Raw genomic sequence first — 15,232 nt, forward strand, 5'->3', positions numbered from 1 at the left:
CATGCAAATTTTCTGCTTGAAGTTTGGATAGTTCAGTTAAACATACTAATCTGGGGAGATGATTCCTTCAAATTGGACTCACTCCTTTGACATTTACCCACCCTTAAATACCCGGGGGAAGGTGGGATATAGATCATGATATTAGAGCTTTGTGACTCTCTGTAGCTTTGTCTTATTTGCACACATTCAGCCCTTTTCATTGGTTTCCATTCACTTGGCTTTGCATCCCCAGTGCTTTGTAAATTACTTCAGGGGACAGACCCAAACCTCAAAGTGAAACTCAGTCAAAACCGCCCAGTTTCACATGCTTTCAAACCACAACCATGCGCTGTCCTGTGGTTGGTTTGGAAAGGTTCAAGAACCTTTTGGAAAAGCCTGGATTGTATTTCAGTTTTGCATTAAAGCAGGTGAGTTTGGCCTGATCTTGGATTTCCTAATGACATTTTCAAACATTTCTACAGATTGAAAGGCATATCCCGGGGAAATCCATGGAACCAGGAAGAGGGGGAAAGATAGTAACCCACCATCCATTACTGTAGCCACAAGACTTTAGCAGCCACCATGGCTTTTGCGCAGCTTCTCTTTCTGTGTAGTTGTGGCTCCAACTATCTGGCCTTTTCTGTGGTGGCATGCAGGTTGACCCCATAGAGCACAACAGTGCAGTAGACAAGTTATGCATTAATGTGCATCGGCATCCCCAGCTCTTCCCACCCCCAAATCTCCAAAGCAAAATGGCATGAGTTCTGCTGCATCTAATGCCCTGGGGAGAAACTAAACCAGATTTGGCCTAAGAAACTACTGTGCTGATTGGAAATGGAACCGATCAATTAAATACAAGGACTGTTGTTTTTGAGATACAGGTGCAGCCAGTGTCCACCCTATCTGCTGACACATCTTTGTTAGAGCTTGGTGATGGTGCATAAGCTTAATAGATGGGTTAGATGTGCTGGCACTTTAATATGTGAACAATGGCTTTGGAAATTGCACAGCCCGGGGAAGAAGCCCTCCCCCCGTCACCACTTCAGGTTCATAAAACATCAGTGTGTCCTTACCGGGGGGAGGGATAGCTCAGTGGTTTGAGCATTGGCCTGCTAAACCCAGGGTTGTGAGTTCAACCCTTGAGGGGGCCACTTAGGGATCTGGGGCAAAAATTGGTCCTGCTAGTGAAGGCATGGGTATATTACCTACTTTTGAAAAAACAACCTGTATTAATTTTTCACAAATAACAAAAAACGATATTTAAAAACAAAATGGCAGCAAAGACAAAAACACAATGAGCAAGACTTTTAAATGAATACAATAATCAATATTACTGCCATTAGTATAAAGGAATGTAGAAATCACTTGCTCTTTTCTTCTTCTTTTTTTTTTTTCAAATTTTCACCCAGAAAAAGCCCAGTGCATGATCATAACACTGGTATATTCTAGTTAGAAATATAATTGATCTCTTTGTGTGTTGTTGATTGAGACCTGAGACAAAGCACTTAGCACATGCTTAACTTTAAACATGTGATTATCCCCATTGACTTCAGTGAGACTTCTTATGGGCTTTTCTGGATCAGGCCCTGATTCCTAACGACTTGTTTTGAGTCTTCTCCCAAATGTGCAAGTCTGTTCTTCCACAGTTGTGTCAAAACTAAACTATCTGAAAAACCACCTCTCTCCTTGTGACAGCTGAGCTCTGCTGAGGTCCTAAATAGAAAAAAATCAGGGGCCAGTGTGTGGAGGTATTTTCACTAGTAACTGGGGGATTTGCTTCCCACTGGTCCATCAAATAATGAGTGTGGGTACCTTTTAGGACACAGTGTGAGGCCCATCTGTTTTCACAGATGTTTGCCTGGGTGTGGTGGAAATATATGCTTACTTTTAGGAGATCTTATACTAGGGATCAGCAGCCTTTGGCACGTGGTCCGCCAGGCTAAGCCTCTGGTGGGCTGGGCCAGTTTGTTTACCTGCCGCATCCACAGGTTCGGCCGATCGCAGCTTCCACTGGCCATGGTTTGCTGCTCCAGGCCAATGAGGGCTGCAGGAAGTGGCGCGGGCCGAGGGATGTGCTGGCCGCGGGTTCCCGCAGCCCCCATTGGCCTGGAATGGCGAACCGCGGCCAGTTGGAGTTGCGATCGGCTGAACCTGCGGACACGGCAGGCAAACAAACTGTTCCAACCTGCAGGGGGCTTACTCTGGTGGGCCACATGCCAAACGTTGCCAGTCCCCATCCTATACCAAGGTTCAGAGATCAGTGGCTAATGTGTGTTTCACTGTGGATTGCACCTGCCCCCAGAGACATGCTGATATGGCACCTTTTCATAAACTGAAAAAATAAATAAATGTATTCGATAAGTTCTAATATGCCTCTGTGATGGGATCATTTCTCCCTGCTCCTCCTATACAGGATGGGATGCAAGGTGCAGCTAATTCACACATACTGATCTAGTTACTTTTGCAACTCAAGAAATTGAAGTGTGGAAGGATTGAAAGGCATTCACAGCGGATACTAGAAATCTGTGTAGTCAGCCAGGTGGATTCTTCCAAACCTAATCCATTTTCAAACTGCAACCAATATCTAGAGTATCATGACTTTTGAAGTACACGTTTTCTAGGTGGTTCACCTGCAAAGATATCACATAGCTTGAAATATACAAGTTTCTCTTTGGCTTCTTTGCTGGCTGCAGAACATAATTTTCTCATTCAGCCCAGTCAGGGGCTCCCAAAGGGGTCCTGCCTTCTGGTAACACATGTGAATACACATTGTGGGCTAGTGTATAAAGCACTGGACTGGTAGCAATGCCTAGTAATACTGTTGTTTCATTCCCAGCTCTACCACCATTATTCTTCTTTATTTATATTACTGTAGCATCTATGAGGCCTAGTCATGAAACAGGGCCCCATTGTGCTAGGTGCTGTACAGACACAAAGCAACAAGATGGTCCTGGCTAGGTGACCTAGGACAAGTGACTTTGCCTCCTTGTGCCTCAGTTTCCCCAGCTGTAAAATGGGGATAACAATACTGCGCTCCTTGGTAAAGCACGTTAAGATCTGCTGTCCCAAAGCACTATATAAGAGCTAGGTGGTGGTGGTGGTGTTATTACATGCTTGTCTTGCTGCATCCATGTGCAACAACTGAGTTTACAAGATAGGCAATCGTGTTCACCACTAGTTCAGAAACAAGGATTCGATGCTTAGTTTGAAAATGTGTTTTTCCTGTATTGTGTGCAGGCAAGTGAAACAGAAAGCATTTTCATTCCCATCTAGCCAGAATTATAAAGTGAAGGGTAATGATTTTAAACCTTTTATTGGCACCTTATGCTTTGTAAGAAGAAGAAAAAGTTCTTAACCAGGAACGTTTGCACTGATGACTAAGTCTTTCTTTACAGAGCCTACATGAAAGGGTTAAATCAGACTGGCTAGAGAACAACCAGACTGTGGGAGGTGAATAGCAACTCAACGAGAAACAGAATGGGACTTGAACTCATTAACACTTTATTTTAAGGGATTGCCTGCAATATCAATTATTTAGGAAGCAAACAGGGTCTCCATTGGCGTGTCGCGTTATTAATACTTGATAATGTCAATAAAATCCTACTTTCCTATGAAGTCCCACCAACAAGACAGTATTGACTCACATGGCTGTTTTACATATCAAAAGCTACTGAACAAAAAAAGTAATTTGTATTTGTAAAGGGTTTGTTGTAAATATGATTTACGAACAACATTTTTCAATTGTTGTTATACCCGTTTGGAATGACCAGCCCACATTCCCCTGCGGGTTATTCATGTGCTATTCTATAATGAGAAATTTGGCAGATCTCATCTCTTTAGTGCATCCTTGTGCCCACCATGAGCTGAGGATCATGTTCTGCCTTGTTTACAGCTGACAGTGTTATTATTCTCGTTAGGGCTCTGCTTTCTTATCATATTGTTGTGTTGAGCGAGCCTTTTCCTCTCCGTTTGTGTTTCCTGGCAGAGCTTTTCTTCCCTTATTGACAGTTTGTAAAAATATGCATTAATTTGGAGTTTAAAGCATGTATCATGGTGTCTCTTTGCTGTGTTTGCTTGAAGTTGATTAATGATAGAACCTCACTTGGGGTCGTCCTCTGGAGAGTTGTCTCACAGGTTCTGCATGTTAACTAGAAAAGCAGAACACACAGCAAGCGATGATTAGCCCAGCCTCCACCAGCTCAGTGGGTTGACAAACCACTATTTTGCTTTACTATGCTTATTTCACTCATTTAGCTGAAGATTGTGTTAATCAACTTAATACGTCAGTTGAGAGCATATTCTCTAAATCCCGTGAATAAACCATATATAAGAAAGTGCACTTCCCAGGATACGTTCCCATTGAAGCTAAGTAATTGTAGACACATTCTTAGGCAAACGCTTTTTGGTAGTTTTTTTTTTCTTTAGCAGCAAACACAAAAGTTCAGGGCTCGCATTTCATACATGCTGAGAACCCACAACTCCTGTAGGAGTTAGTCAGAGCTGCCCAGTGCTCAGCATCTTTGGAAATCAGGCCTCCAATTTCTCCAAAAAATGTTAGTATTGCCAAAGCAGGACAGAGTCATTTTTAAACAGGGAAGTTGCTGATTGACTGTTTTAATTTTCCTAGGCACCCTGTGCATGTCAAAGAAGAACCGTTGGATCCGGACGAAAACGAAGGCCCGCTATCCTTAGTGACAACAGCCAATCACAGTCCAGATTTTGATCATGACAGAGATTATGAAGATGAACCTGTAAATGAGGACATAGAATGAGTATGCCTGACGTCATTATCCTGAGAATGAAGATTGGAAAAACACGTCAAATTTAGCTGTGAAATCTCTCCATTATTGTACAGTCTGGAGGATTTTCAGTACACTTTGACAACTATGAAATATGTTAACTCTTAGTGCCATCAAGTATCCCATTTGGGAGTATTTTTGATTTTTCTACTTTTTGTTGAAAAAAGGAATTTGTACTCTGTGCATTGGATGGACTTGTTTGGTACTTGGGATTTTCCTCTCTTACAGTCAACATCAGTGTTGTAAATTTGCTAAACTGATTCACTTACTCACATTTAGCAGCAGGTTTTGGACTGCAGTCCTGCCAATTTTGGACACTGAGGACATCAAACTCTGAGCATGTACACCTAAACTGCAGATCAAGCCTTTGCCCAGATTTTAAGGATTCCAATGGACAACATATTTGCACAGTACTGCATGTTGGTTATCACTGCCTTTACGCCTTTTTTTTTTTTTTTTGCTTCCATTTGGGATGGGGAAGGCATGTGTGTGCGTGCGTGTGTGTGTGTTTGTGTGTGTGTGTGTACTGGCAAGGGGTTACAAGAAATATTATCCCAAACTTTTTAATGTATTGCTTTTATTTCCCCCACCACCACTTCTGCTCTACCATTTTAAGTTCTGACCTCAGGCCACATCTCGGCCCAGGGCCTCTTGAAGGCCTAATGTTTTCTGTACTTTGTGATGAATGTTAATAGGTGTTTTTATTATACGAAGCTGAATGTCATTGAATTGTTTGTAGTTTTTTCCGTCATTCATTCCAGTCTCCTTCAGATGCCACCATGTTTTCTTCAGCTATGGAAAACATTCCATTTTGGTGTCTGTTTTTTTGAAAAGGTCCCAAATGCTGCACTGTACACACCGAAGGGTCGTCCAACAGAGAGAGAGAGAGAAAAGAAGTACTGTAAGAATGAGAATGAATGACAGATGAACATAGAAATACTGTAGGAAGCAACATACATTCATTCCACAAAACAGGGTTTTTTTGATTTTTGGTTTTGGTTTTTGATTTTTTTTTTTTTTTGGCAGCAATGGTGAATGAATATTAGCAAATGCCACAAAATTGAACAGCACAAAGAAACATATGCAGCACCAACAGAATTCACTTCATTAGAGAATGAATACTCCGGTGGCAGGCTCTCAGTTGTTTAACATGAGTTTTAATGGGCCAACAAATCTTTCTGGAATATCTAAGATTACCAAGCTGGGTACCTGTACATTTATTATTATTTTTCATTTGCGAATAGTGGTTGGAAAGATGACTTCATTAAACTGTTGTAATACGTGGCAATGTTTCTCAGTTAAACATCAGTTCAGGATTGCTTGGTGGCATTAATCTGTTCGAATACAAATTAGATTTCAGATTGAACTTGTTATGGCAGTTAATAAGGACTGAGCCCACTAATGCTAAAGTGTTAATAATTTCAACTGTGCAAACTCTGTACTGCAGTTAAGATTGTTATGCAATATTACACCAGCCAGTATCAAAACCTCACAGTAGAAAACAGTAAACAGTGGGATGGGGGGGAAGGAAAGAGCACTGGGGCTTGTTTGGTAAAACTGGCAGTGCTCTTCAAAGCAAACATTACATACAGAAAGCTGTTGTTACAGGTCAGTACACCTCAGTCACCAAACACCTACACACTTTCATTCTGCAACCACTTTTCTGTCACTCATTTATTTATGTAGGACTGTAGCTTTTTGTTTAATTATTATTATTTCAAAAAAAGCCTTTCAGAGCTTAATTTATATTCTTCTTTGTACCTTTCCCCCCCTAAAATTACCAAAGATATTACACAAAGGTAAATTATGTTCTCTATTATATGCTTTATCTTATGAAGCCAAATATCCTCTTATTGTTGATCAAGGGAGGTTGAAGAATTTAGAGGGAAATGACAAGATATGGGCTATTGCTAACCTGAGAGGGAAACTGCTCCTTTATTCTAGTAAATTTAGCTGGCCAAGCAGATGACTGAACCAAAGTTACTTTTTATTCGTATTCCTTTACAGCGACCAAACCGAAATTCTGTAAAGAGAAATCGAGAAGAGCTTTTGAGGTTAAAACTAGGAAACAGTGTTACAGGGGGAGCCATAAGAAGGGAGCTGGAGAAAGCGAGTGCAGTTGTTTTGCAGAAAATTGGAGTATCAAATAAAGGAGACAGTTTAATAAAACACAAAAGAGAACAGAAAAGCTCCCACAATTTTACTGGACCGCATAATAGTATTCCTAGAATGAAAAAAAAATATTTTTGGGGTCTTTGTTTTTACAGATTGTATGCCACTTTTGTTTAAGGATTGTGCTAAGATGACTGCTTTAATTTTTGGTTTGTCTTGGCACATTTGCCGAGTTTTGTTTAGTTTTTGATCAGCATTTTTCATACGGAAATAACACTCCTGTCCACACATAAGCTTTGGTACAAGACATTTTATTGGCAGTTACTTTTCTGAAGCTCAACTCTGCATTCTGTTTTTAAACGAGAGAAAAGAAAAGGAAAAAAAGGGCAGTCTGTGGTCATTTGAAAAAAAAATTTTTTTTAATTATATCCAGGCAGCTTCATGATGTGCCGGCAGTAGCCAGATGGGGATCATGAGAAGTGGTCCCTGTGCTTCTAAACTGAGTGGTTTGCTGGTTAGTTCGGTATTCAAAAGAGGATAAAAATCTGGTAGATTAGTTCATTCTCAGCATGTGTAGCTAGACATGAGTAAAGATAACAGCATGAGAAACTGTTAGTACGCATACCTCAGTTCAAACTGTTAGGGAATGAGTAAATAAAAAATACATTTCACTCAGTTGCACTTAGTTGTATGTCTTGCATGCTTAGTCTAAAGACTGTAGCAAAATAAAGAAAAAGAGAAAAAGAAATAAAAATTAGATTTTAACATATCTGGCAGGTGTCACAGCCTTGCAGAAGAACCAACTGAAAATCTCAGGCTTTACATCAAGCAAACTTCACTATGATTTTTACAGTTCTGATTCTGTATCCCTTTGGATATACAGTTGCTTCTTTAGGGTGGGGTTTATTATGTTGTACATATATATCCCAATGTGTCTGTGTGAGCCTTTGTCTTTTTGGGGGGGAGGGAGGGAGAAAAGGGGAAAAGGTCCCTTTTTTTTAGATACCATTCCTCAAAAGGAATAAATGCATACCCGTTTGTCAAAACACCTTTTGCTTTTTGTGCAACTGCTTTATATTAACTATACTAAAAAAAAAATAGCTTTGGAAAAAAAAACCTACTGTATGTAATGGAATTGCAGAATATGCTGCACATGTATTTTATTTAGTTATCCTTGCTTTAAGAATATTGGATGACATTTGCTGACATGTGGGAGAAAATCCCTGACCTTTTTTTTTTTTTTTTTTTTTTTTGCTTTTAAATTGTAACATAGTTGACCGATTATTTTTTTTTCTCCTGTTATCATTGATCGAAGCCTCTTTTGTACAGTTTGTGTTAAGCTGGGGTTTTTTTTGTTTGTTTGGGTTTTTTTTAATACTTTCCCACCCCTTCTGTTATCTTACCACTGCCATTTCTGGCTGTCTTAAACAAAGGTTCATACATTTGAAAAGTGTAATAAAAAAAAAAAAAAGAAAAGAAAAAAAAAGTTTTAAAAATGTTTTTCTCCTGCTGCAGTAAATATTTTGCATGATGAATTCCAGGGTCACACTTTCAAAGTTTATCAGTGAAGTAGTGATTAATAATGGGGCGTGTCAAACTATTGAACTTTTGTATAAAGAAAAAAAAAACTTTACAAGGTGCCAAGATGTAAAGACAATTTGTTACATGTTTTTTTTCTCAAAGAAAAGCGTACATTATGAAAGTAGTACCATGTATCAGGTAAATCGCTGTCAGGAATGAGAGTCAAAGCCTTCCTTGTCCACAAAGAAAAGTTTGTAAATGTAAAACCTGTTAGGTTTCTGCATTTGACTAGAAGTGATATGAAAAATCAAGGCTTATGTAGAACAACGGTGACCACAAAATATTACCTTTTTTGATTGTCGCTTATGAGAGTTCAAGTATAATTTCCCGCACTCTTCTTAAACTCAGATTTTGGGAGAGAGAATGGGGCAGGGATTGTGATTCTACAGATACTGCAGATCATTAGCTATTTTATATATACGTATGTATAAAAGTTTTTAAAAATAATTTTAAACTATTGTAGTTTTCAGATTGCCAACAAGCTACATTCCTTATAGCGTGAAGAATGTGTTAAACTCTTTTGAAACCCTTTGGTACCTTTGGTTAATGTACTCAGACTGAATTTTTAGATGTTTCAGAAATCACTTAGCGTTCTAGTCTTGAGAGTAAAATTTGCAGTTATGGCTGCATTTTAATGGACCCAGAGTAGGTAACAAAATATCTTCTACCCATAAGCCTTGATGAAAATGGTACAGTCCAGACTGTTAGCATGGTGCTTCATGTGTATGTGCTGCCAGTAACGAGATTTTTTTTTGATAAGGCATAAAAGAAACTCATTCCTTACATCAACTGTAATTCCATCATTCCATGTCTGTTGATACAGACAATAAAAAATGTTGTGTAGTCAGTACTAATTACTGACATTATAGCATTCTCAAATGCAATAAAATGCTGGTTGTTCACACTGGTAATACAAGTTGCCATGTCCTAAGTTTTTGTTTTCTTTTTCCCTTTTATTATCTCATGTTAGTTGTATTCACTAAGGTCCCCATCCTGCAAATGGATCCCCATGGGCAGGCCCCTGCACCTCACCAGAGTCCCCATAAAGTCAATGGCGAGATCCCGTCCAGGTCAGTGGGGCTCTGCATGAGTACAGGAGTCTTCCCAAGCAAAGCGTGTGGCAGCGTCTGGATCTACATTTATCAGGATGCTTCAGCCACGGTGAGCATAGACCTGATCCTCCAAAGCTCAGAACATGCTCAACACCATGTGACTTCATTGGCAGGCACTCTGCCCCTCCCAGAACAGGCCCTTAAATGCATCTGTTCGCAAATAGAAGCAGTGGGTTTGGCCTCTGTAGTCAGAGAGTTGAACAGTGCTCTGGATTTTACCCTAAAGGCGCAGACATGAGTGCCGGATTAGTCCAATCCTGCAAATGCTTCCAAGTCCTGAGAACTGTACCGTCGACTTCAGTAGGAACTGCTCGGAGTTGTAATCATTATACCTAGGTAATAAAGGGTTTAGAGGATTAGGCCAAATCATAATTAATAAAGTTCAAAGTGACATTGTCATCTTAGACAAACTTGAAAGAAAGAAGCCCACCTCCTTTTCTCTTGAGTAAGCATACATTTATTTTCTTCAAGTTTTATAAAGAAAAATAAAATGTTTAATAACTAGCATTAGCAGCAGCAAACTAAAATTTCAGAGGAGAGACTTCCATGAATAATTCATTAAAATTTCACATCTGCAAGATTAGTCATCCAAATAAAATGCTAATGTCAAAAACACGCACCGTCTATAATATTCTCATCAAGAAATCTTTTTGCATATAATGATAAATGCTTAAATTAGTACAAATGATTTTATAAAAATATTCTGCCATAAAATTATACTGGATAACTACTTTCAGGGCAAAAAATAAATAAGTTACAAAGTAGTGTCTCAGAAAGGTATTGATTTTGAAACTTTTAATAATCTAAATATAGAGAATAAAAATGTTAATGTTAATGTGTATTGCAGTTTTAGAAAACTAGACAAGGCCCCACCTTTTTAAATCAAATTTACTTAGCTTGCTTAAAGTCACTGGTAGCGTATGTTAATACGGTTCGATATTAATTAGCTTAGCATGTGTTGTGATGTCATTTACACTTGGCTCAAGTGGGTGGCAAACAAAGTCAAATCATAATAGATTTTTGCACCCACTTGGCACTCTCTGCACAGGTGATAATGACTATACCAGGTGCAAGGCAGAAGAAAAGTCAGGCATTACATGTTAATTGAGCCATGTAAACTGAGACCCACTCCTGCTCACTTTGAAGTCAGTGACAAAATTCTCACTTACTGCTGGAGAGCTCGTGTAACTTGCCAGAAGTTTGGAGGTCTCTGTGTACATAGTGCCCACATGCAGAGAGCCTGCTGCCAGGAGTTGAGCTGGTCAGCTCCCATGGACTTGGTTGGAAGTTGAGGGCTCTCACAGAATGGGGCTTGCAAATCGGAGCCTAAGCTTACTCCAAAATGAAATTTTGCCATTGACTTGAGTAATGGCAGGATCAGGCTCTTGGTTTTCAGCCTAATTTAATGCAGCATTAGCATCAACTTAAAATATGGGGCTCTTTGCTACTGAGGCCAAATGTTTAACCCTTACATGGTATTCTGTATTATCTGAGAAATAAACAAGCTCTTGACACCATACTCTGACATGTCACAAAATGATTCCTCAATCTGCAATATGGCCACCAGCTACAACAAGCTTAGAAATGTCTTTTTCTAGTCAAAACCATTGATTTTGCCCACTCTGACGCTTCATACAGTACACAGTAAGAAGTGGGGGGATATGACAGAGGTCTATAAAATCATGACTGGTGTGGAGAAAGTAAATAAGGAACTGTTGTTTACTCCTCACAATACAAGAATTAGGGGTCACCAAATGAAATTAATAGGTTTAAAACAAACAAAAGGAAGTATTTTTTCACACAACGTACAGTCAATCTATGGAACTCCTTGCCAGAGGATGTTGTAAAGGCCAAGACTATAACAGGGTTGAAAAAAATAACTGGATAAGTTCATGGCGGATAGGTCCATCAATGGCTATTAGCCAGGCTGGGCAGGAATGATGTCCCTACCCTCTGTTTGCCAGAAGCTGGGAATGGGCAACAGAGGATGGATCACTTGATGATTCCCTGTTCTGTTCATTCCCTTTGAGACACCTGGCATTGGCCACTGTTGGAAGACAGGATACTAGGATAGATGGACCTTTGGTCTGACCCAATATGGCCATTCTTATGTTCTTAATAACCTCCAGGATGAAAATTGAAGTACAGTGTTGAATTATTCTAGGTTTCTTCTGTACTGAAAAAATAACTAGCAGAACATAAGACATTTTAAAAAGAAAATTCAAGGCATATTCTGAATTAGCAATAAACAAGTAGAGTGCTCTCCATGTACATTACGGGTGGCCTCTACAGAAAGTTAGAATATTGACATTTAACTTAGATTGTCAACACATACTAGAACACAATCCACATTGTGGAACCACTTTCAGGAATTAACACTGTTGCGCGCACGCTCTCTCACACCCGCATACTCCTCACAACAAAGTGTAATTAGCCCTGCTTGACCTATTAATCAAGCTCAGACTTCAATGATAATGTTAAACATTCATGTAATAGCATGGTAATCAAGGCCATCTTTCATCTTTGTTGCAATGGTGTTTAATTCTGTCAAATAGAAGTACTCTTCCTTCTAATATTACCAAGTTTGTCGTTACAAACCTCCGTCTTGTCTAAAGCAAGTTGGCAAATGTGGACTGAAATGTGGTGTGTTGGTGGGGAATTATACTGTGCATGTGTGAAGGCTATTTTAAATGTGGTAAAATATTGAGGTTGCAAATGGATTGTTGTGGCCCGTCCTGCAAGGTGACTCTACATGGAGTCCCACTGACTTGAGTGGGGCATCTGCACAGACATGGGGGTCCACCCATATGGATTCACTTACAGGATCCAAACCTTGGAAGACTGATTCCGCTAAGCACATTAAGTACCTGCTTAAGGCTACTTAGATTGTGAGATCTTCTGGGTAGGGGTCATCTCTGTGTCCTGCATATATCGCCTAGGACGGGGGCCCCTAGCTGCTAACACAATAGAAATACGTTTCAGTGAAGTCAGTGGGTTTTAAGTGATCTGCTGCATCAGGCTGTATATTGGCAACTTAATAATTACATTTTTAAAATGTTTAATAAAGTTAAGACTGACAAATTATAAACAATTTCAGCTTAGTGATATTTGCCAGCCCTTCCCCTCTCCCCCCAACAAATAAGTTCTTTTAAAAACAGCATTTGTTTCACTGCAAAGTCAACCCTCAATGGCTAGAACTGCAAATATGTTTGTTTGGAAGAAATCAGTGGCCCTTTTTCTGTTTTGTTTTATGTATCACAGAAGCCCGAAAAACATTTTTTTCCTTCAAGTTATAATGTTAATTTGAAGGTAACCGTCTTTTCAAGGATTAATTCCAGCCAAGGCAATAACCATTATTTACCAGAGTTTGACACTTTTATCACTCATCATATTAGCAAATTTCCATTGAAAATGCTAAAATGGTTCGTCATAAGGCACATAACTGCTTTAGCTGTAAAAATGACCAACACAAGTGCCTGTACTCAAACATTAAATTATACTGTAATTAATAAAGACAGTTAAACTGTCTACTAGCAACAGCAATTTAGGTAACCACATTTGATCAGCTATAAATTGTAACTACATTAAAATTCCAGAAATATTAGCAATATGGATTACTTGATGGAAATAGGTGCTGATCACCCACACTCCTATTTTACAACGGAAGCACAGGTCATGTTGGCCACAAAACTGTGGGCGAAGATCAAGGCTGAGTACTTTTAATCTTGTGAAACAAGCAATTACAAATAGTTGCATCGATTTGTTAAAAAGCTTTAGGTGACATAAATTGTTTCCTGTTTAGCTTATTGCTCTGATACATAAATGTCACTGAGTATAATATTAATTAGGGGCATGGAACAACAAGGGTCGGCTGATATAGCATACAATCAAGGGTATGTCAATCCTTTTATAAGCATTATGGAAAGCAGGATAAGCAGCGGTCTATTTGCACTGTATCTCTGGAGTCCTCATTTTATGTGACGACAAAAGAAAGTAAAGGAAAACTGTATTTTAATATCCGAAGTAATGACTTTAGTACTAGTACTAATGTTATGGTTTAGGATAAATTACAGTGTTACCTTCTTCATGTTCTTGCCACATAACATGAAATTCCACATAGAGTGTCAATACAATCAAATACTGTTTATAAAGGCTGCCAGCTGCACAAGACTCTTTTTCCCACTATTTGGAAACTAAGCACAAATTCTAGCCTGGTGTGTGTTTCTGCACTTATTTAGGGGGGGGAAAGGGACAAAAATGGCCTGTGCAGGTTATTTACTTAGTATAAATCAAAAGTATCAGATACACAGTTTCTTTGGATTGGCACGCGACTTTGAAAAATACAGCACAATTCTGAAAAAACTCTGGAGAAAATTTATTAAATATGATTTTTACTGTAATAGAATATTAATGTAACCCAATGCTCATTTCCCATTAAGTTGATCCCTTTTTAATACACACATGCTTTTTATTATTTTGCACTCAAGCAAAAATTCCGCATTCAGAGAGTTTCCATCTCCTTAGGAATGTCTCTGGCAAAGGCACAGTAAGAAATCTTGAACTCAAAAAAAAAAAAAAAAAAAAGAGTGGGGGGGAGCAAATATCGAACAATAAAGAGGTGGCCCAGTGCTGATGAACTGTAGCAAAAGCCAATGGTATAATAAAAGCTAAAAGGCATTCAGCACTGGAAGGAGAACAGTAGAAACAATTATACTTTAAATCCTTCCTTCTCACTACTGTACTGCGGCACAGATGAAAATGTTTGATTTGCAACATAAAAGATTCATTAATTACCACTTGAATATTTAAAGGTATTTTGCAGACTAACAGAGGTAGATAAAGCACTGAATTAAAACCTCTAATAAAATTGTAAAAATATTTCTGCAAGTTTTACCAGTGTTACGATTCCTCTATGTTGAGGGAGATAGAATTTTTCAAGTATGTATTTGAAGACATTGGGATTGCATAGAATTATTTGTCTCACGTTTTCAAATGTTTACCAAATGCTTATCTGGAACCAATCTCACAAGCAGAGAAATAGCTCACACAAAGATTTATCATGTATAAGTGTGTTTGAGATATGTCTATTTTAAACACATTTACATATACTGTAAAAACTCATCTTGTCATAATGCTCTGTAATAATACTCTCTGATAGGAGGCAATTGTTTTTTGAGTAAAAAATTTGCTAATCCTATTACAACTACTCTTGTTAGAGTTAAACAAAAATAGGAGGGTATCATATGCGAAGTGTGGTGAGCTAATGCAAATTGTGGGAATCTATATCCTGCAAAGCATCTTTGTAATTGTGTAGCAGGCCCATAAATTGCACTATGGAGAGCCACTGTTTGTTAGTTGATGGCACCATATTTGTTGAGTATGTGGTGTGAATGCTCAGCTGGCAAAGGAACGCGAATGAGCACACCTCTAACGTGCTTGCTGAAACATCAAAATAGAAGCTCCAGAACTACTGCAGATAAGCTATGGCAATTTAGAACAGCCTACAGACATTGAGGGCCAGATCCTCAGCTGGGGTAAATCACTGTAGTTCAACTGGCACCAGTGCAATTACACTGGCTGTCACCAGCTGGGGATTTGCCTCTGAAACTTAAGAGAAATTCCTACTTTGACACCTGTTTTCACCATTAG

The 15,232-nt window shown here is 38.9% G+C and overlaps 1 protein-coding gene across 42 annotated transcripts in view; it reads left to right on the forward strand.

The window, feature by feature from the left end:
• FOXP1 (forkhead box P1) overlaps window positions 1-9,373 on the forward strand; it is a 498,462-nt gene extending 489,089 nt beyond the window's left edge. For all 42 annotated transcript variants that reach the window (XM_039482867.1, XM_039482868.1, XM_039482896.1 and 39 more), the window contains one exon: window positions 4,607-9,373. In XM_039482867.1, the coding sequence (XP_039338801.1) occupies window positions 4,607-4,751 (145 nt within the window). In that variant the 3' untranslated portion in view covers window positions 4,752-9,373. The remainder of the gene's footprint in view (window positions 1-4,606) is intronic.
• The last annotated feature ends 5,859 nt before the right edge of the window (window positions 9,374-15,232 follow it).

The sequence above is a fragment of the Mauremys reevesii genome, linkage group 7, assembly GCF_016161935.1.
Source record: "Mauremys reevesii isolate NIE-2019 linkage group 7, ASM1616193v1, whole genome shotgun sequence".
NCBI classification, from domain to species: domain Eukaryota; kingdom Metazoa; phylum Chordata; order Testudines; family Geoemydidae; genus Mauremys; species Mauremys reevesii.